Here is a 23575-nt window from a genome sequence, read left to right on the forward strand (position 1 = left end):
GCCAGACCATTCCTCTGAAAGAGCTTGGATGGGTGGTTTGATAGGGTGGAGTGTGTGTTTGAGAGAGTGATAGTCAGGGAGTCAGGATGGAGTGGACGCAGAGTGGTGTGAGTGGAGGGATGAAAGGACAGGGAGGGAGAGGATGGAGGGAAAGGATGGATAGAAGGAGGGAGGGTGAGAATATGGGAGGAGGCGGGGGGGGGGGGGATCAGAGACTGGAGGCAGGTTCTGTTGCAGTTTAAATAACTACCCATATAGGGCTCAACTCTCCATCTCTGTTCACAGCTCTCTCTGTCTCACTCCCTCTGTCTCTCCCTTTCTGTCTCTCTCTATCTTTCTCTGTTTCTCTGCAGCTTCACTGAACTCCGGCTCTCACCAGCACTCTCCTGCATCTCAGTGCAACAAGACACAAGGCTTGGGGCTTTTGAAACTGCCTTTTATCATCTCAGAGAGGAAAATACAACCCAGCAGTCACCATGGAGGCCATCAAGAAGAAGATGCAGATGCTGAAACTGGACAAGGAGAATGCCATCGACCGAGCAGAGCAGGCGGAGACGGACAAGAAGGCAGCAGAGGATAAATGCAAACAGGTGAGAACGAAAGAGCAGGACAGAAAGAGACGGATGAGTCTGTATAGTGTCAGTGCACAACTTCTGCTTGTGATCAGGCATGAATAAGCCTACTGTCAATGTCAAATAATAACTTAAAATGTTTAGGTTAAGATATTGGGCAAACAAACACAACACAAACAACTAAAAAACAGTTTGATACCTCTTGGCGAAAGGGTTCATGATGACTTGGAGGACTAGATCTATTGCAAAATGAAGAATTTTCTATGTAAAAGAAAATATGCAGACCCAGTGTAAGACAAGTCCGTATACTTTCCCTTTAAGGCTTTTCTCCTTATCCATTTCTTACCACAGCGATACCATACCAGACATACCTTCAAGGAAACAGTGTGTAAACACTTTTCACATTTATTTATACTACATTCCTCACAGCTCATTTACTGTTTTACTTGAGTGCTATCACAGATTAGAAGTTCTTTTTTTAAATATAATTGCCATTACCATTTTACCAGACCAGAGTCTGGGTGGTAAATTTAACAAATGTTTGTGACAGTATGTGAAACCCAAACACACACACCCACCTCTCCTTAAAAGGCCAGGCCACACAAGGATAAGCCCTCGAAAAAATTCGCTCCATTTTGCTTTAAATAATCATTCAGTTACAGCTAAAATTCATCATCTAATAGGAAAAACAAATTCAACCATCCCACCAACTTTTCTTCAGTCTAGCTTATTGCTGTACAAAAATGGTGAAGATGCCACCTGAGTCACCACACCACCCACAAAGCGCAAATAACAAATACTGAAAGAGATCAACAGGAGCTGGATCATGGGAACCATAGGTCAGTGGTAAAGCTATTTACAGTGAGCGGAGTAAGAGAAAATGTCACACCCTCATATGGTGATACTGGCCAGTTCAGGTGATGAGACCACCCAGGGTCTGTATTTGGTCTTTGGGGGAAGAAAAAAGCGGTGACATCCCTGCCTCCAGGACAAGTTTAAAGAGAGTTAATGGAGCATCTGTCTGAGCGGACGTCTGTCATAAAGCCTATTTGACTGGTGTGTCCATCACACAGGAGACAACACACACGATAAACATGCAAATGGATACATGTAGCTACACAAATGGGAGATTAAACACACACACACACACACACACACACACACACACAACACACACACACACACACACACACACACATATACACATACACACACATTAGGCCCATGGACCCAGGCGCCTGCGTGTTCGGACTGATAACAGCTGTATTTTTAGACACCAGGAGAGAATGACAGTGTGGAATTCAGTAGGATTATCTGAAGTGCTTCATGGGCTCAGAGGGGAACACTGATTAGGGGGAACACTTAACCCTGTGAGTGTGTATGCGTGAATGTGTGTGTGTGTTCGTGAGAGAGAGAGAGGTTTAGCCTCTGCATACCTGGGTTCTTGTCATGAGAGACTGATAGTAAACCATTAGCATTTAAACGTCCCCAAACATCATAAACAGAATTAGACTCCCAAATCAGCCACAGCTGCTTTATCAGTAGCCTGAATTTAAACACCTTGGCTTCAATGATATCGCATTGGACTGAACCATTGTTTAAGTGCACACTACAAACACACTACAAACACACTGAAAACAGGAAAAATACGAAAGATTTGATTTATAATTTTTTTCATATTCGCAGGAGATTCAGCCTGTTTTAGCTAAAAGAAAATGTAAATTATAATCGTCAAAACAGTGTAAATGAATAGAATAGACTAGATTGGGGGAATAAGTGGGGAAAAGAGCCGGGTAGAGAAGTATAACAGAAAATTTGGATGAGCAGACACTTAGCAGAGGCAGTGTGTAGTGTTGTTGACTAACCGTGTTTCATGTTGTAGCTGGAGGAGGAGCTGATGGACCTCCAGAAGAAGATGAAGCAGACGGAGGATGAACTGGACAAATTCTCTGAGGGCCTGAAAGACGCTCAGGAGAAACTGGAACTGTCTGAGAAGAAAGCTGCAGACGTGAGTGAAGGGTCACGCACTGGTACTGTACATATGCACACACGGGGCTGGGGGGTGTGAGGGGGTGGGGGGGGTGTCACTTCACTTGACTGAAATTGTGACATGAAACTGTCAGTAATATAATAATGTACAGTCATGTAATAATGAGAGTTTGGATACAACAGAGAAGCTGCTGCTCTGGTAGTTAATTACTTACTTTTTCCAACTTTGACACACACACACACACACACACACACACACACACACACACACACACACACACAGCGCGTTAGCCATAGCACTACTGAAAACTAGGGCCCATTATTCCACAGCTGGACAATTTCTAAGCCAGCACCAGCTGTGGGTTTGCTTTGATCCACTGTGAATGGTTTGGAGCACTTCAGAGACTGTTACATTCCTGTGCAGCCACTCCTGAAAGATGAGCACACGGATAAACAGTAACCATCATCATCATCATCATCATTATCATCCCTGTTAATTACACTGTCTTCATGCTTTTAGTCCAAATTCCAGTTCGGGTTTTATCTTTTATATATCAGCATATCAGCTCTAAAGGATCAGTAACGTCTTATATTTATGTAAATGCACAGTATGACGCTTCTAACAGTTTTACATTTTACATCTCGTACAGATGCTGGTGCCTAGTGTTGGAATCTAAGTACATTTACTTTAATATTGTACTTCAGTAGTACAATTTTGAGGTACTTGTACTTTACTTGAGTGTTTTCATTTTATGCTACTATCCTGCTACATTTCAGAAGGAAATTTTGAACTTTTTACTCCACTACATTTATCTGAAAGTAATAGTTGGTAGATTTTTTTTTTACACAAAAAAGATGCACAATGTTATAGAGTAAACTAAGCAGCACCAGTAATGATAATCCAATAATATAATGTATAGTAATGTAACACTCAAAGGGGCCATTCTTCTGGCTAATCAGTGCTTTTACTTTTGATACTTAAAGTATATTTAGTTTACAATACTTTTGTACTTTAACTCTAAGTTCTACACTGATTTCGCATTGCACTCATAATACGTTGTCAGATCCACGATGGACAGTTTGAAAAAAAAGAAAAAAAAGAATCATAATCGGTGCAGCTGAACCAGGGATATCATCTTGCCAAAATTACTCACAATGCAACTCGACTGCTNCCAAACACACACACCCACCTCTCCTTAAAAGGCCAGGCCACACAAGGATAAGCCCTCGAAAAAATTCGCTCCATTTTGCTTTAAATAATCATTCAGTTACAGCTAAAATTCATCATCTAATAGGAAAAACAAATTCAACCATCCCACCAACTTTTCTTCAGTCTAGCTTATTGCTGTACAAAAATGGTGAAGATGCCACCTGAGTCACCACACCACCCACAAAGCGCAAATAACAAATACTGAAAGAGATCAACAGGAGCTGGATCATGGGAACCATAGGTCAGTGGTAAAGCTATTTACAGTGAGCGGAGTAAGAGAAAATGTCACACCCTCATATGGTGATACTGGCCAGTTCAGGTGATGAGACCACCCAGGGTCTGTATTTGGTCTTTGGGGGAAGAAAAAAGCGGTGACATCCCTGCCTCCAGGACAAGTTTAAAGAGAGTTAATGGAGCATCTGTCTGAGCGGACGTCTGTCATAAAGCCTATTTGACTGGTGTGTCCATCACACAGGAGACAACACACACGATAAACATGCAAATGGATACATGTAGCTACACAAATGGGAGATTAAACACACACACACACACACACACACACACACACACATATACACATACACACACATTAGGCCCATGGACCCAGGCGCCTGCGTGTTCGGACTGATAACAGCTGTATTTTTAGACACCAGGAGAGAATGACAGTGTGGAATTCAGTAGGATTATCTGAAGTGCTTCATGGGCTCAGAGGGGAACACTGATTAGGGGGAACACTTAACCCTGTGAGTGTGTATGCGTGAATGTGTGTGTGTGTTCGTGAGAGAGAGAGAGGTTTAGCCTCTGCATACCTGGGTTCTTGTCATGAGAGACTGATAGTAAACCATTAGCATTTAAACGTCCCCAAACATCATAAACAGAATTAGACTCCCAAATCAGCCACAGCTGCTTTATCAGTAGCCTGAATTTAAACACCTTGGCTTCAATGATATCGCATTGGACTGAACCATTGTTTAAGTGCACACTACAAACACACTACAAACACACTGAAAACAGGAAAAATACGAAAGATTTGATTTATAATTTTTTTCATATTCGCAGGAGATTCAGCCTGTTTTAGCTAAAAGAAAATGTAAATTATAATCGTCAAAACAGTGTAAATGAATAGAATAGACTAGATTGGGGGAATAAGTGGGGAAAAGAGCCGGGTAGAGAAGTATAACAGAAAATTTGGATGAGCAGACACTTAGCAGAGGCAGTGTGTAGTGTTGTTGACTAACCGTGTTTCATGTTGTAGCTGGAGGAGGAGCTGATGGACCTCCAGAAGAAGATGAAGCAGACGGAGGATGAACTGGACAAATTCTCTGAGGGCCTGAAAGACGCTCAGGAGAAACTGGAACTGTCTGAGAAGAAAGCTGCAGACGTGAGTGAAGGGTCACGCACTGGTACTGTACATATGCACACACGGGGCTGGGGGGGGTGGGGGTTAGGGGGGGTGGGGGGGGTGTCACTTCACTTGACTAGATTGTGACATGAAACTGTCATAACATATAAATAATGTACAGTCAGTTGTAATAATGAGAGTTTGGATACAACAGAGAAAGCTGCTGCTCTGGTAGTTTAATTACTAATATTTCTTTTTCCAACTTTGACACACACACACATACACACACACATCACACACACACCACACGACCACACACAATCACACACACCACCCAACACACTGGGCGAACACACACACACACACACGTTACCATAGCACTACTGAAAACTAGGGCCCATTATTCCACAGCTGGACAATTTCTAAGCCAGCACCAGCTGTGGGTTTGCTTTGATCCACTGTGAATGGTTTGGAGCACTTCAGAGACTGTTACATTCCTGTGCAGCCACTCCTGAAAGATGAGCACACGGATAAACAGTAACCATCATCATCATCATCATCATTATCATCCCTGTTAATTACACTGTCTTCATGCTTTTAGTCCAAATTCCAGTTCGGGTTTTATCTTTTATATATCAGCATATCAGCTCTAAAGGATCAGTAACGTCTTATATTTATGTAAATGCACAGTATGACGCTTCTAACAGTTTTACATTTTACATCTCGTACAGATGCTGGTGCCTAGTGTTGGAATCTAAGTACATTTACTTTAATATTGTACTTCAGTAGTACAATTTTGAGGTACTTGTACTTTACTTGAGTGTTTTCATTTTATGCTACTATCCTGCTACATTTCAGAAGGAAATTTTGAACTTTTTACTCCACTACATTTATCTGAAAGTAATAGTTGGTAGATTTTTTTTTTACACAAAAAAGATGCACAATGTTATAGAGTAAACTAAGCAGCACCAGTAATGATAATCCAATAATATAATGTATAGTAATGTAACACTCAAAGGGGCCATTCTTCTGGCTAATCAGTGCTTTTACTTTTGATACTTAAAGTATATTTAGTTTACAATACTTTTGTACTTTAACTCTAAGTTCTACACTGATTTCGCATTGCACTCATAATACGTTGTCAGATCCACGATGGACAGTTTGAAAAAAAAGAAAAAAAAGAATCATAATCGGTGCAGCTGAACCAGGGATATCATCTTGCCAAAATTACTCACAATGCAACTCGACTGCTGACAGCTCAGTTGAAGATACACGTGTGTTTAAGTTATGGACTCCTTGTAACTCCTGACCTTGTTGTCCTCAGCCCCAACTCACGCTGACTCAAGTGACATCACTTGAAGCAGGGTATCAGATTTGGCCTGCTCTGTTTGGAGCAGCAAATGGCTTTTTCACACATTCCTGTGAGCCTGAAAACAGACTCTTTAACTTTAAACTCTGTGGAGTTCAGGACCTTTACTTGTATAAGACTATTTTTACACTGCAGCATTACTACTTTTACTTTTCTTCCACCAATCTTCTCTACATCAGACAAAAACTAATCCTCAAGTTTGTGAGAATATTTGTGTGTACACATATAATTAATTTCAGTAAATGTAGCGGAACATTAGAAAAGGCAGTTCTTCTGAGACTAATCAGCTGCAATCTGGGAAGAAAAGATCATATTTTAGATTGCTGGCAACACCGCAAACCACAGCATTGTATATCTGTCAGTGGTGGCTCGTCTAGCATTTGAGCATGTGTGCACAGCCGTGTGTGATTACTCATGTGTGTGTGTATGTGTTTGTGTGCGTGTGGCCGAGAGAGAGAGAAAGAGAGAGTTAATCAGTGAAATTAAGCTTTAATAGCATTAGATAAAATCCAGTAAGTCATTCCAATGAGATTACTAAGAAAGCAGAGAGAGAGAGAGGAATCATAAAAAAAAAAAAGGGTAAAAAAAAACTCTCTCAGCTTCCACCAAGATGTGGTATTGTTTGAGTCTTGTGGAGGATATCCCCGGGAAATGCAGTGTTGTACTACACACAAAGAGAAGGGAAGTGTCTGACATACAGACACAGAGTCGAAGGCTGAGACACGCTGGATTATCCTCACACTGTGATTAAATAAACTCTGAGAATAGTTCTGAGAAACCTCACATGCAAAGTGGGTCAAGTGGGCCCCTGGAAAAAAGCAGTAGTTGAAGTTGTGAGGTTTGGGACTGACTGGGTGCAGCTTCCACTCCTGGGTGTGCTGGACAATGTGAAAAAGTTTAGTTAAGAATAGACGTTCACTACAACCTATTTACAGTCCCTCGCTTTGACACCAACATTTCCAGCCAGTAGACCTGTTCTGATGCACGTCCATGAATTCCCCTCCACATGTCACTTATTAGAGGCAGCAGTCAAGTCATTACACAACTGAATTCACACAGAGAGCAGAGATTGGAAACCTGGAGGGGGCTGGGAAAGCAGAACAGTGAGCCAAAGACCCCAACAAGCAAGTAGTTATGATTCACAAAAAAAACAGCCCCTACATGGACTATTGCTGATATTTAGGTCATCACAGTTCACTGCCAGCTCAAATAGTCAGACAAAGCGTCTGTCTGTGGGTCACAATATTTGCACACAGGATATAAAGGATAAAAGTGGCCCCATGCAGTCTTAATGCAGGTGTTGATAACAACTTTCACCACAGCAACAGTTACTGTTTTCTGGGGAAAGCTGGACTGTGGTGGCTGGCCGGGCAGGGAAAGCAGAGAGCAGGCGGGCCGGGGGGGGCGGGTGGGGGGGGAGGGGGGGGGGGGGGGGGGCGCTCTGGTATGTGAGGAATGCAGCCAAGGCAAACAGAAAGCCCCACACTCCTGTGTCTAATGAAATCAATGCTTCCAGCTTTTCCGGTGCAAGGGGCAAATCACAGACTCAATCAACAGATGAACAGCCGGACTGAATTTGAGTTGAACCTGAGCTGAGCTGAGCTGAGATCTCCTGGCTTTGCTCGCCCATCCACCCAACATGTTTGCTCTCAGGGCCGATCATAGGAAACAATGAGGGTAAACACGGGCAGGGCTGGCAGAGAGACATGAAAGATGGAGCATAAATCTGATTTACACACACACAATGGACATTATCTATGGGCAGGCATAGATGATGTTTATTTGCTTACTCCCCCAAGACAAACTCTGACACAGTTCCTCAAAAAAACTAAGATTTATGATAGATATTGCACACATAAAGATTCATTACAGCAGGTTTCCCAAGAGGTAAATAGACATAGTGTCTCACTCTATGGCCATGTGGTTAGTTTGCTGCATGCTGAGATATGTACAACGTTTCATTCATTCACTGTTCAAATGTCACTCACATCTCACCGCTCAACACAATGGCCTGAAAAAACAAGTTCCATTAAAATATGCATTATTACAATGCTTGAAATAACAATAACAGCAGAAGTAAACTGACCGGGAGAATTTTCAAAAGGATTATTTGTTCTACCCATTAGGAGATAATGAATATAATAATAACAATAATAATAATAAACTTATAAAAGCATCCCTCACAGACAGAAAAACTAACTTTTTATGTGTATAATGATCCATAAGAGAGCTCGATTGGTTTTTAACATTTCACTGAATGTAGGCATCATATCTCGAGTCTCGAGTCCCCATGTGTTTGAATCCAAGTCCAAATCCAAATCCCGAGTCAGTCTGTGTCATCAAAGTTGTGTTTGAGTAAAGTTCCAAGGCAGGCTCCAGTGCTGCACTCTGGCAAAGTCAAAGAGCTGACATACAAATAAAAAAGGTCTACATTAAACACAAATGACATAGCTGTCACCATTTCAAAGGGAGTTTATCGTGAGACAACAGCCAAACACATGCACTTAAAAGCATGCACACAGCAGAAAACAAACAAAAAAAGTCTGAGGCTCCAACTTCCGAGTCAAAATGCAGTCACTGCTCGAGTCTGAGTCCAAGTCTGAGTCATCGGTGCTCAAGTCCAAGTTGAGTCCTAATTTTCAGAACTCGAGTCTCACTCCTGGACTTGAGTAGCCTGACTGATGCTGCATTCTTGTTGCCATAATATTGGTAGTTTAGATTTTAAAAAATCAGATATCACTATATCGTCATTTTGTTTACATAAAAACATGTTTGTCGAGGTTCCCTTAGATATGGTGATTAAAGAAGAGTGACCAATATACTGCATGAGCTGAGAGACACTGTACACTGTACACTTTCTAAATGAGTCTTTGATATTTCTGTACTGCAAATTGACTGAAGTTCTCTGATACCGATATACACTTCTCACTGATTCTCAAACTTTTTAGCCTGTGCCCTTTATAATCATGTCAACTATCATGTTAACCACTGGTTGGTTTAACCAAGAAGTGAAGTTCCCTTATGAGTTTCTTTTATTTTTGACCATTTTGAGTCATAAAGAAATACATATCTCCAGTATTTAGCTTGGAAAAATATTTTTTTTAAAAAAGAACAAATCTTGTCTTACAGCAACACACAACAGGTCAGATTTATTTTGCAACCCCTTGGAAAGTCCTGCCCCCAAGTTTTGGAACATGAAACAGTCTCAGTGAAATGTTGGAGAAAATATAGTCATATTGTCATGCAAGGTGGACACTTAAACTGAAGATGGACACTTTGACACTGCACCTTTCCAATGAATGAGCATAAGTCATCCTGGCCTTCCTTTTTTCCCTGCAAGTCTCGTAGCACTGATCACGTCAGTCACAGGGATCAGCTTTTACACACACACACACACACACACACACACACACACACACACACACACACACACACACACACACAATGGCCCCGCCCCCTCTGACCTCATCGTCCCGATCATCTCTCTCCTCCTCCCTCGCCACAGTCTGGCGCTCTCCGCTCTCCTCACCGCGCAGCTTCACCAAACCTCCTCCTCAAACTCAAAGCGTCCGGACCAAAACTGCCACATTCCTGGGGACAACTTTCCACACTGCTCATGAACTTTACATTCCTACTGACCAGAAGAAACAATTGGAGAACACCTGGACACTCTTACTTCCTGGTTATATAACTTTTGTTGCACTTGAACGAATCCTTTACATTCCAAAGACTTTGGCCCCGGACGGACATCGATTTTACTTTCTTTCTAAATCAACGATCACAGTCGTTTTTCTTACCATAACATTATTCTGAATTGACCAAACAAGCAGGAGGCAGCAGCCTACGTTTTTGTTGCTCAACCCCAAAGTAGTCTTAACTGTGTGTGTATTTTTTCTACGTGTAGTCTTAAATTAAGTTACAAAACAGTCCAGAATGGCAAGTATGAACTCTCTGGATGCTGTGAAGAGGAAGATTCAGTGTTTGCAGCAGCAGGCCGACGACGCAGAGGAACGGGCTCAGGTCCTACAGAGAGACCTGGACATTGAACGGGAGCTCCGAGAGAAAGTGAGACAAATCAAATCCTCTCTTCTTTTTTTTCTCTTGGCTCTTTCCCTCTGTCATAACCGCCTTCTCGTTTTCAGCTTGTTGTTTCTCATTAAATGACATTAACGTCTTCATATCTTCATATTCACCGTGAAAAGTCTATGTAGCTCATGTCATTGATTCATTCGCGGGCGTGATTGTGCCACAATGCAAGGCGTTGGTCTCTAATGAAAAAAAGTTTGGATTCCTGCAGGTCTTTGCGCATGCTCAGTGTTGTCTGAGTTACAGGCCGCTGTAAAACTACTGTGAATAATGTGGACCACGTAGACAGCATTGAACCTATTGTGCAAAATTGAATTTAACTATTAGACTAAATGACCAAATTACTTCTTATGAATACAAATAATGTTATTACATTTTGATGAGGCTATAATTGTAACTATCTATCAGCTTTTAGAATTGCCGACATTTAGATTAATGGATTAATATTTTCTATCATCCAGTCAAATTCACTTTTCACACTCTTAATGGCTTGCTCACAGGCACTTCAGCAGGGTGGATGTGTGCCAGCAGCAGCTGCATGCTTGAAGGTCTAACCACCAGGCCACCGTGCCTCCACAGATGATAGGAAAATAGAGGGCAGAGCTAAAAGTATGCCTACTCTGTTATTAGGGATTCAAAGGACTGTACACTAAAAAAAAGTGCCCTACTCAACTAGAGCTGAAACAATTAGTCACTGAATTGATTAGTGGGTCAACAGAAAATTTATAGGCAACAATTTGCTGAATATCTTCGGGTCTTGGGCTTTTGGTTTGAAAAAACGAGACACATGAAGACGTCACTGTGGGCTCTGGGAACTTGTGATGGGCATTTTTTTTTGCTATATACTGGCATCTTATAAATCAAACTGGTAATCAGTGGATTAATCAATAATGAATGGATGAATAACCATTAGCCGCAGCCCTATTATGTGTTTACATTTCGGCACATAGTATCAGCAGAAGTTGCACAACCGGGGCTGTAATTAGCACAAGTCATTGCTGAAGTTCCACAAATGTGTGGTTTCACAAACTACACGCATGGAAGTGTTGGAAGTGACTCATCTGTTTCTTCTGAGCACTCGCCCAGCTCGGTCACCTGTCTGTCTCTTGACTCTACTACCCACATCCGAGTTTTACAGCCTTACACACAGAAAAGGTTGAGACTGTTGGAAAAAAAATGCTGAGCAGCAGAGATAGGTAACAGTCTTGACTTGTTTCACATGTTGCTTTATGGCATAAGGTGCCATGTCCTTTGCATAGGAGCTGGTTAATGACAGGACAAGTAGGGAGATTCAAGGAGCGTGGGAGGGAAGGTGTGGCTGTAAAGATATGGCAGCTGAGATGATGAAAGGAGCAGGCCTGCTGCAGGACTAACCCCTTTTGTTACAGACTGCCTATTAGGTAACAGGGCACCTTTTTAATTTGACAACTGGGCGTTCGCTCAGCTTGTGGGTAATCATTCTGATGTCAGCTCATACATTGACATCAGTGACATTAGTAATCATTATTTTAAAAGATTTATGCTCTATAACTTTGATGTTATAGTTATCTGTTTGTGACTGAATGACTGGGACATTTGAAGTACAGTGACTCTTAAAGTGGAAACAGTAAATGAGACAGTTAGTTATACACCTCATATTACTTTCAGATGGTAAATGAGATTACTGTGTCATTTCCTGTCACTTATAAGGTGGCAGACATGAGTATAGTAACTGCTGAAGAGTTACAAGTAGTGACACTCACATGAGTTTGTAGTCAAAAATTATTTCAGCAATTGATTTAGCAGACAACACCACTGTTTTTTATATATTAATTCACAAACGGTAACACTTTACTTTGACTCCCCTCATTTATCATTATAAGCTGTATATACCAAATTGTTTGTAATGTAGTTATACAGAGTTATAAGGCCATTGTAAAGGACATTATATGTCTGTATCCTGTATCGAGCACAGGAGGAGTTAAAGTCGTTGACAACTCCATCTATAAGCATTTATAAAGGCCTTATAGCTGTGTACAATTACACTAGTATGTGTTATTAACTTATTAAGTGTGTGTGTGCTGCTTGTTAATGCAAAATATAATGGTTTAAAACTGTCCTTCATCTGCAGAATGGAAATGTTACATTAAGCTCTTCCATTTCATCCCTGTCAGCTTTAACGTGTAAAAGCAGTTTAAGCTGTCACACATCTCACTCCATGTGCACTCAAAGTCAAACAGAGCAGTGCGTTTGTGTGGCAGGGTTGCTGTTTTCCCATATGGGAACAATTTGCCCAACCTGGAGTTATTCCTTGGCACAAAAACTCTTTCATAGGATCATGGGGAGATCAAAACAGGAATCTCGCTGAGTGTGTTAAGGTAATGAATCATTGTTTGAAAATGCGGAAGTAACAGAAAAAAAAAACAGTTGGCCACATCTCTCACTAAAAACTAAAAGTAATTACTTTGTGTTATTTCTAATGTGGTTTAGATGCCTCTTGAGACATTACTCAACCGCTCAATAATGCTTTAAGGCTCTGTCAGATTACACAGACATGACATAGGCTTGAAACACTGGTTTGACCTGCTTAGATGTGTTTTATTTACGGTAATTATTCTCAATGAGCTGTTCAGTTTTCATAGTACTCACAGCAGCCACACACTTATATTGTATGGTGGTTGAAGGTTCAGCGCTGAGTCAGGCCAAAGATCATTTGTACTTCATTCACGGCCCTGAGAGCTGTGTGATGAACCAAATTAGCTGCTTTTTAAATTTGAGATAATACTTTTAATTCTGTGATCAACATGCTTCAATTATTATGATAATTTGAGACTAAATGAAGACTTGATTAATTAAAAAAAAACAGTCAAGTTATTAAAAACAGCAATAAAAGATGAAAAATGGCACAGAATCAGAAGCTTAAACGTTCATGTTGCCATCAGAAAACATAATAGTTTCCATGGTGATATTTAGTGTTACCACATAGAATGCAGAAAAACAGTTTGTGCTGTACCGAGCCATGTCTAAAAGTGGATTAAAAAGGGAAGTGGGACTCTAACCTCCTCCGAGGTATTAGCTTTGGGAAGACTGTCCCTCCCAGGATGTCGTCTGCCAACTCTGGTCCGGCACTTCCTGTGCTTCTACTCCAAACACTTCCTGTCCCTGAGCTCCTGCCCTGATCAACAGGAAGATTAGTGTGTGGCGGACTTTGTGTTTCTACAGTAGTTAATGGTGATTCGAGTAAGTAGTGAAGTGAAAGTCTAAAACTAAAAAAAAAACATAAATCTCCACATCAGCTCCCTATAAGTTAGTCTTCTAATGCAAAACTGAATCTGAAAGGCACAATGAAGTTGTTTTCTACATACTTGAAAACTGTTGCAGTTGCAGTTAGTAATTTATAAGTAGCGCTTACCAAGTTGTCAAAATCAACTGAAGTTATCATCTGTTTGCTGATTTGTGTCCTTAGTGGGCCTGAAAGTTTTCTGCGCTAACAGTCGAACAGTTGGGTGGAAAGAATTACTTCCTGGTGTCACTGTTTTCTTTGGACTGTCTCCCTGAGAATAGCTCAACTTTCCAGATATAACTGCCACATGTGGATACTTTTTGGCAGTCGTTGGCATTCTGGGGAACACTTCCATGTTACTGGCTTGTGGCTTAGCTGATTATGCAGGCCAAGGTTGCGGGTTGTAGCTCAAGCGAGGAGTAGAATATATTTGTACAGTCTGTGCTAGCACAGCTAAATTAGCTATAACGTCATTAAGGAGCATTTAGAGAGTGGAAATGAGCAGCTTTCATATAGCATGGAGCAGTGTGTAAACCATTTCAAATCCAATACATTTGTTTATGGATGCATACAAGCTTCAGTGAGACACTTTTAGGATCTCTGCATCTGTTAGCAAGTCAGTGCTAGTACCGGATAGTGGAAATGGAATTCGTTTAGCCTGAAAGAACCGTATAAACTTTTATTGAGAGGATGTTTACTTGACCTGTGGGTAGTTAAATCTCCTGCCCTCTATTTGTCCAGAGACCACACAATTTAACACTTTTTCTGTTTTCCAAAAATATCATTAAGATTCATGTTTATTCCAACAAAACCAAGAACTGTCTGAATCCTGAAAATTTTAGTTCCTGACATAATTTGTGGATTGCTATCATTTGTCATTTGACAAATCGGTTTCAATCAACTCCTTGTCAGGGTTAGACACTTCAGTATTACTACGGCAGTGCTCGAACTAAAGCCTCAAACAAGATCAAGATCGATGTGAAAGTCAGAATACTGTAGAAAAATGCAGACGAACTACATTGTGCACAGAGAGAACTCATTGTGATGCTTGTCTGGAAGTTTAATGACCTTCTTTTACATATCATACCTCATGACAGGCTAGCTTATACTGTATGCAGGCGTCTTTGCATGCCAGATCTATATGGGAAAAGATTATACACTCTCACAGACACACATTCACATTGAGAGTAGCGAGCAGCAGTGTCAGGAATAACTTCCCCTGAACCCCAACAGCATTGTGCAGCTCATTAGCCCACTGCCCTGGAATCAGCCAGTAATTAGATTCCTCTTTCACTTGTCCTTGATCTTGTCTCTAATACATGTAATACACTCAGGTATTTCTTAAGTCAGTCCCAGTAGAGCTGTGCTGTATCTTCAAGTCACATTGTAGACTGTTTACTGTGTGGAGGCAAATGAACATTAGATAGTCCAGCAGTGACAGAGAGGTCAGTTAAAAAGCATGCTAGAGTGAGTCCTGTATTCCACCATATTGTAGTGTCACCTATTGATGCAGCTGAGAATGGCCCATGTTAAAGGAAAAGCTCGACATTTTTGGGAATACACTTACTTGCTTTCCTGCTGAGAGTTAGATGAGAAGACTGATATACACCCTCTTGTCTGTACAGTAAATATGAAGCTACAGCCAGCAGCCAGTTAGCTTATCTTAGCATAAAGCCAGGAAACACAGGGGAAACAGCTAGCATGTATCTGTCCAAAGTGACCTCTAAAGCTCCCTAATTAGATCTAACAATCTAGATTGTTTAATGCATACAAAATGTGTGGTTTCTACAAGTGACAATAAAAATTTTATATTAGGTTATACCACACCTTTTCCATTTTACACTTTTACACACACTGATTTTTGCACATATTAAACAAGCAAGACATCATATGTTAATCAGTGAGCCTTAGAGGTGCTGCTGTTTCACCATGTTTCCAGCCTTTTTGCTAAGATAAGCTAACAAGCTGCTGGCTGTAGCTTCATATTTACGGCACAGCCATGAGAGCGGTCTGAGTCTCATCTAACTATCCCTTTAGCAATCTTATTGCCATTGTGGCTAAATGCCCTTTAGCAAGGCACTAACTGGTCTAGGGGAACTGTTAAGTAGCCATCAATTATTGGAATACCATTCACCTCTTAGAAAGCTCTGGTGTTACATATTAAACCAGCTTGATAACAGAGCAGCTCCAGTATCTTTTACTCATATGTGTCTGTGTGGATGTGTGCTCGCTGCCACAATCTCACTGATACTCCAACACAAACCTTCTCCATAGTTTGTTTTACCATATAAGGCGGTGCACGTCCCTGGCAGCTGGGGAATGCAAAGTGGGTGCTAAAGGAAGGGGCATGGCCAGAGAGACAGAGAGAGAATACCGACTCTGAAAGAAAGAACAATCAAAGGGAGGAAATGAAAGGATGTTAGGCTGCTGACTTCCTGTCACCTTTTTCAAGATCCTCATTTCTAAAGTCACGCTATTATCTATTCTTGTTGTAAAGTCACTCGACTTAGTAATTCTCATTCCTTGTGGCTTTTACCTTAACATTACAGTTCTGTTAATTATTTTCTGGTGCAAGAGCTCAGAATACTTTTCAAACAGCATTTCTATCCTTTTAGCATTGGTGAAATGATTTTCTGAAGCTGCTGAGGGGGAAGTATTTTCAGCAGTATCTTCAGGATTTACAGGAAAAGTTCTAGTCTTCTTCAGTCATGGCTCAGTGAATTAGAGGCATGAGAGTATGTACTGTACACACCCAAGTTTTTTTTTTAACTTGACACAAGGCTGTCTCTGTCGATAAGGGAATTCCCCCCCCCGTGATTGTGAAAATCTGATGCCAGATAAAGCACCAGGTTGCACACATTTGATTATGAGCGTAGATATACTACCACCATAGTGGTATATAAGCTCAGTCTTTAGCTTTTGTGTTTGCGCGTTGCTTAACAACAAACATTTTACTGGGCAGGAAACTAGCTGGTTGCTAACTGGTAATTATGTGAGTGTGTGTGTGTGGCAGAGATTGACAGAATGAGAGTGTCTGTTTGCATGTTTGCAGAGTTTGTGTGTCTGCGTCTGGAAGTGCATTACAGCATCTGATGTGCCAGTGTAGCTGACCTAAAGCTCATGAATGGCATGTTTGTTTGTGCGCGGACGGTATTCTTCACAGCACATTGCTTCACTCAGGCCTCAGGAAGTAACTATATCTGTTATTTCAGGCTCCAGTTTAATTCTGTCCAACATTTCTCACCAGCCAGATGTGGTGTTGACTGATGCAGACCTGTGTAGAGGACATCACTGATGAGATTTCAAGCTGTTTCGACCGATTTATGACATTTTATTCATTCCGTGTTGGGCCAGGTTTTCCTCTGTCAAGCGCTGGTTGTTTTAAGACAGACACGTCAATGCTAGCTCAACAGACATTTCCTGTCTCATATCAGCGGTCTCCCCTGGCAGCTCTGGGTGCAGCGGGGCAGGACCTGGGAGAGGGCGAAAAAGAACCGAGGGAGGGGGGAGGGGGGGGAGAGGTGGAAACACTGACTGGCTAGTCAGCAGTCTAAGATGACATGGGGGATGACATAGAGAAAATGTTGAAAATTAAAACGAGGCCAGTGCCAGCTACCAACAAGCAGGAAACCATGCCTTCATTTCCTGAAATATTGAGTTTATGACAGAATGGAAGAGTGGACTGGATGGAGGTCTATTTATTCTCAGCACCAACAGACTAAATAACTATTTTCCAACGAGCTTTCTGAGCTCTCTGCTTCTCTGTTACATTTCCTCCTCGATGCCAGTCCTTTCTGTTTTTTTGACTTTGTAATATTTAGCAAATTGACTCATCTACCTGTAAATTTACTGTTGATCTGACTTCTGGACCGAATGGCTAGCTAATGAGTCACTGACCTACTAACGGCTGCCTCGCAACTGTGCACAGAATAATGTCTGTTTGAAGAAATCCTCAGCCACTTCATTTTAGGAATAGGGAGTAAACTTGCGTGAGTACTCTGGGTTTGAATGAATGGTTCAGTAATGCAACACTTTGTTCAAACGTGCAGTTATGTAGTGCTCTCTGGTTGTAAACTTAAGTCTCTTTGTTGTAACCTTTGTATGAAAACAGAGTTGGGCTGGTTTTCAGTTTGAATGCGGCTCCCTAGGAGGTGGTGGTTGGATGAACTCCCCGGCCAGCGGGGAGGAAATGCCTGTATAGTTGTCTGTTTGCTTTCTTTTTCCTCTCTCTGCCTTTGTTTACCAAGGGCAGACGAGAAGAACCCCATTTGTCCTCCCTACTTGCCCCAGTTCTGCATTCACAGCCCCCGGAAATTGAGTTTTTGCAAGCATTTCATTGAAATCTGAAGTCCTGCGATCTTCAGACATTAAGAAGGATTACACTCTGCAGCCAGACTCGGCAGTTAGTCCTTGAGTTTCATCAGGGACTGTTTATTACAGGTAGGCTCTGCCTCTATAGAAGATCCTCCAAGGACCTCCAGCTGTCTCTGTTTCAGCTATTGATTTGTGAAACATGAGCAACCCCAGAGAGAGCATGGAATTGAATATATTTTAGTTCACTTGCAGTCAGGCTTCCTGTAGAGTCCTGTAGAGGGATCGCATTGAATGTTTTTTAGCTGCCTCTTTTCCAAAAAGGCCGTTTATATCTTCTGGTAACTGTTTGCAGATATTTAAAACAAGTCTACAGGTTGTTGTTCATCTTCTCTATCCAGCTGTCCGTACCTCAGTTCATATTTTCTGTCTGGCTTTGGACTCCCCCCACTACCCTCTTTGTGCCTTTTCCTCCTCTTCCTATTTTAAGGAGGGCAACAAGGAGATGAGAAGATAAGTTTGGATGATTTAAAGTTGAATGAATGAATGACTAAAATTCTCTCTCCTCCCCCTTTCTCTCTCTCTCTCTCTCTCTCTCTCTCTCTCTCTCTCTCTCTCTCGCCCAGGCGGAGGGTGATGTAGCAGCTCTGAACCGTAGGATCCAGCTGGTGGAGGAGGAGTTGGACCGAGCCCAGGAGAGGCTGGCTACGGCACTGCAAAAACTGGAGGAGGCTGAGAAGGCTGCAGATGAGAGCGAGAGGTCAGTATAAATCATATTAGACCATTATCCACCTTGATATACTTTGCACGTTTCATGTAGGGTGGATTGGAATTTTGATTATTGCAATTTTCTATGTGTGAGATCATGTTTTACCTAATTTATTGCAATCGCCTGTCTCTGACAAAATACATAATCTGAAAGCTTATTTGTATATATGTTTGGAATCATTGATCTCTGACCTTCTCTGCGTCTTTTTCATTCAGAGGGATGAAAGTGATCGAGAACCGAGCGATGAAGGACGAGGAGAAGATGGAGATTCAGGAGATGCAGCTGAAGGAGGCCAAACACATCGCAGAGGAGGCTGACCGTAAATATGAGGAGGTGAGCAAGAAAAAACTCACATCCCTAAATTAGGATGAACTCCACATTTTTAGTCCAAAAAGTCCAAAAATGTTTCCCCTAAAGATTTAATGTTTTTCGCCCCAGGTGGCTCGTAAGCTGGTGATCCTGGAGGGAGAGCTGGAGAGAGCTGAGGAGAGGGCCGAGCTCTCAGAATGGTAAAACTAATGAACACCCGAATACATAAATACATATACGCACAGATATACACATGTCCTCACCCGTTTCTCTTCCATTAAAACCAAGCATATGTCTATGTTCATCTCCGCAGTAAAGCCAGTGACCTTGAGGAGGAGCTGAAAAATGTGACCAACAATCTTAAGTCCTTAGAAGCCCAGTCTGAGAAGGTGAGAGTGTCATGTGAATGATGTGAATTTCCTAACCCAAATACATTGTCAGATATAACATTTCTTTTATGGCCTCCCTCCTGGAGTTTTCCTACACAGGAAAATGCAGCGGACTTTAGCAAACTTTCATTTTCTATCCAGTAATGTGCAAGATAAACGTTATTTCAGGTCCATGTGGAAGGCTAGCCGCATATTATGAGGAAAAACCTTTTGTTTACCAAGTTAGGATGCATTCACGACTCCGACAATATTTCAGCCTGCCAAAAGCCAATGCATCAGTGGTAAAACTGTACTGTTGAGACAAAGCTTACTAACACTGGGGCTGCTTTCATTCTTCCTCACAAACACACACAAACAACCTAAATATATACAACAGTATATTCTGAACACCAGGTCTGGCACCCAACATGTACTCATTTCCGCTTCCCTGTAGCCTATCATTTGGGCTGTTCTCATGGCTCAGTGGACAGTAATTTGAGTGACTGTGGAGGGATACCACATCACCAAAGTATTGTTTCAATCTACCTTCATCACAGTTGTGTATCATCAGGCCGTACTTACAAACCTAACCTTTTATTTTCTCCTCAGGTTGTTTAGATGAAAACTTGAATGTATCGAGAGTGCAAGATTGGACCTCCGTCACTGTTTAAATACATGTTTGCAAAGTACATGACAAATTAGCCACTGAGGCTGTTTTTTTTAATATATATTTGGAGTTAATTGCCACATAATGTGTTTTAGCATATGTGAAGCAGCAGCCGGCAGAGACCTGCAGTACATTCCTCCCCGGGCACAGAGAGGCAACATGACAGCATGCCAGGCTTCACCACATGACTGCTCCCCTTTAGCGAGTCTGCCTTCGCTTTGTTCAGTCAGGCCTGCCATGGCTGGCATCACTGCTCAACTTGTTCCCCGGCCAGGCCAACACCTCACCGCTTTTGTGCACCAGCCTCCCTTTTTACATATCATTCCTGAAAGGGAGTGGCTCTGCAGCTCACTTATAATTATAATTATTGGATGATAGTATGTGATAGGTGGAAGCATGTGTGGGTGTGTATTTATATTTCTGCCACTAATTAGATAACATTATTTATCTGTGTTTCTGTCAACAGTACTCAGAAAAAGAGGACAAGTACGAGGAGGAGATCAAAGTTCTGACTGACAAACTGAAGGAGGTGAGATCCTGGTTCTAGTGATCCCAGGAAAGATTTCATAAAGAAAGCTTGTACTGCATGTATTGTATGTTTTTAGAGTGAAACAAATAAGCAATACCACACATAACTGAAGCCAAACCTCGCCATGGTCCTTTGTTGCATGTCATCTCCCATCTCATCCTCTATCCTTACATTTCCTGTCTTTGTTTACTGTATACATTTTTACAGCAGAAATGCCAGAAAATAATCAACTTCTGTCAAGTCCACTTTTTGTAACACACATCAGATTGTTCATTTTCGTCATTAAACGGATGATTTTAGCTGCTTATTATTCATTTTATCAGCTTAATATGTCCATGAATTCAAAACCTAAATGTAAAATGTCATTTTTTTGATTACTTTGGAAAGTACGGAGAGCCTCTGGAAAACCTACGCTGTATCAGTCGCACATGTTGCATTCATTGGTTGGAGCTTGTTATGTACCGTGTTACATCCTGTGTCTGTTTTCCTGTCAGGCTGAAACCCGTGCAGAGTTTGCAGAGAGGACAGTGGCCAAACTGGAAAAATCCATTGATGACCTGGAAGGTACGAGACTAACACTATTCACATTAAAAAATGTTGGGGATTTGCTCCACTTTGCATCAAAATGTACAACTTGACATTGAGACAGATATTAAGGCAGTCAGCAGCATCGCTTGTCTTTGAGAACAGTTTAAAGCCAGTCATCTGGGCCCAAGGTTACATTCAGTGTCAATAAATTAGGAGGATTCATTGTTGATGAACCAGAAGCAGAGAGTTTAGCATAGTTTCCTGTAGGCCACAGCCTAACTAATCATAATAGGGCCAACATCTTATTGCACAAATGCACAATGATATGGTTCAGCTTGACATAGATCCCAGAAGGAGTGTCCTATTTCAGCATCACTGGAAATATTGTCTGTAGAAAGGAAAGGGTTCCCTGCCAAACCTATGGAAAGTCCTTACCTAAGACAAGCTAATAAAAGACCCTTGTTTCTGAAGGACAACTACTCCATGTCAGCCATGTTGAAGAGAGGACAGAATGCGCTCAGAAGTTTTTAGGTCTGCATTATTTAGTTGTTGGCCCACAAGCAGCTGAGTTTATGGAATTATTGGAGCAGTTTTATGAGACATTTAGAGTTCACCCAGCAAAAGAACCGCAAGCATAATTAGATGTGCATCATTCTTTCTTCCAAGCAATTTCTGCATCTTTAAAAAGCCTGACCTATTTTTTTTTTTTTGTCTTCTGCTTCCTCCCTCTGCTCTTTGCCTCCATCTGTCTCTCATTCTCGTGCTGCTTTTGGCTTGTTTGTGTCGCTGCTGTCCTTGACACCTGCCTGTACTTCCTGTCGACCTCTGACCTCCAGATGAATTATATGCTCAGAAGCTGAAGTACAAGGCCATTAGTGAGGAGCTGGACCATGCCCTCAATGACATGACATCTCTGTAGATGCTTTGACGTCTCTGTTTCTCTCTGCCTCTCATTTCCCTTTTCCTGTCCTCTGAATGTTTGGACTCATCGTCTTCTCTCTGTGAATTACATGTGCCTTCTGTCCAGCTTACTATGCAAAGAAATTAATTAAAAAATCTTTTTCTTTCTTACTTTGCAGCTTATGTCTCTGTTCTTGATAATCTATACTAGCATATATCTTGGTGTAAATTAGAACAGTGAAACATTTAATCCATATTTGTACAATGTTATACAATTGGTTGTTACTGTACATTGTCCATCTGATTATCAGTTGCACAAGGTGAGCTCTTCTGGTGAGATTTACTCTGGTTTTGGTGTGAATTAATTCAGTTTCCAATCCTCTTAGACCCCTCAAAAAATCTAACGTCTTTTTGATATTTTCTGATATCATATAGCCACGTGTGTCCATAAAGTACGTACTGATATCAACATCATTTACACATGGTAGCATCTAATATAATGGATGTCTCGACGGTCATCCAAGAAGTCCATACACGGTATTTTACTAACAGTCCCTTAGTCAGCAGTTCATGCATGGAAGGCACTGTGGTGTGGTTGAATTTTTTGCATGTGGCACAACTTAACCAAAGTAGTTATGCAAAACATCTGTCCAGTATAAGAGTGCTCTGTACAGTTTTTCAAGGGATGCTGTTTGACAAACCTACGAAGCAGAATGAATTAGCATGACAGTACGTTTGTGATGGTCAAGGGTTCACCATGTCACTTTTCTTCCTGTCTCCAGAGAAATTATCACATGCCAAAGAGGAGAATTTGGGCATGCACCAAGTCCTGGACCAGACCCTGCAGGAACTGAACAGCTTATAAACACACAGAGAGGAAACTGGAGAGGATGAGATCGTCATGTAACATTCCATTAAATGTTCGACTCCATTCCACATTTCGAGCTGTAAAATCTTTATTCCCCCACATAAAAGGGGGATTAACTTAATGCTTGTCCCTTGATGTTTTTTTTTTTTTTTTTTTTCTAAGGCACACTTTTTTTTTTTTTTTTTTTTTTTTTTTAAGATGCGAGGTCGTTCTGAAACCATCCCCTTTTTTTTTTTTTTAAATCTCGGGCTGTGATTGCAGAAATAATTTTTGACCACTCATTTAGAAAGAACTGGCAATTAATACACCCAAAGAAACAGATTTGGTCACTCAACCACTTACACCGGCTCAATTTTACATTTTTTGTGCACATACATTAAGCCTCAGTCCGATTATATTAATACATAGGCTACAGATGGTATTGGGTTTCTCTCAGTCTACGTTAGTAGTGGCTCTCAAGTGCCACCCAGTGGTGATATGAAGTCAGTCAAAGGTT

General features: G+C 41.4%; 1 protein-coding gene across 5 annotated transcripts; it reads left to right on the forward strand.

Annotated features, from left to right (window-relative positions):
* Nucleotides 1–259: 259 nt before the first annotated feature.
* Nucleotides 260–23147, forward strand: tpm4 (tropomyosin 4). 5 transcript variants are annotated; one of them, XM_022759484.1, is made up of 9 exons: nt 260–590; nt 2455–2580; nt 18768–18901; nt 19126–19243; nt 19349–19419; nt 19533–19608; nt 20721–20783; nt 21278–21347; nt 22994–23147. In XM_022759484.1, the coding sequence occupies exons 1-9, from the start codon at nt 477–479 to the stop codon at nt 23074–23076; spliced, it is 855 nt and encodes a 284-aa protein (XP_022615205.1). In that variant the 5' UTR covers nt 260–476; the 3' UTR covers nt 23077–23147. The 5 variants fall into 5 exon arrangements, with proteins under 5 accessions (XP_022615205.1, XP_022615204.1, XP_022615208.1 ...); XM_022759483.1 differs by lacking the exon at nt 22994–23147 and adding an exon at nt 22148–22382; XM_022759487.1 differs by lacking the exons at nt 260–590; nt 2455–2580; nt 22994–23147 and adding exons at nt 5009–5152; nt 22148–22382.
* Nucleotides 23148–23575: the final 428 nt, after the last annotated feature.

The sequence above is a fragment of the Seriola dumerili genome, unplaced genomic scaffold (assembly GCF_002260705.1).
Source record: "Seriola dumerili isolate Sdu_G_001 unplaced genomic scaffold, Sdu_1.0 BDQW01000322.1, whole genome shotgun sequence".
In the NCBI taxonomy this organism is placed as follows: Eukaryota; Metazoa; Chordata; class Actinopteri; order Carangiformes; family Carangidae; genus Seriola; species Seriola dumerili.

Bases quoted from the DNA above. Each gene is read 5' to 3' on its own strand.
- tpm4 (XM_022759484.1), top strand. From the start codon at position 477: ATGGAGGCCATCAAGAAGAAGATGCAGATGCTGAAACTGGACAAGGAG. The intron at 19,420-19,532 runs GTAAAACTAATG...TCATCTCCGCAG, and splicing joins AGGGCCGAGCTCTCAGAATG to TAAAGCCAGTGACCTTGAGG. The intron at 21,348-22,993 runs GTACGAGACTAA...TCCTGTCTCCAG, and splicing joins ATCCATTGATGACCTGGAAG to AGAAATTATCACATGCCAAA.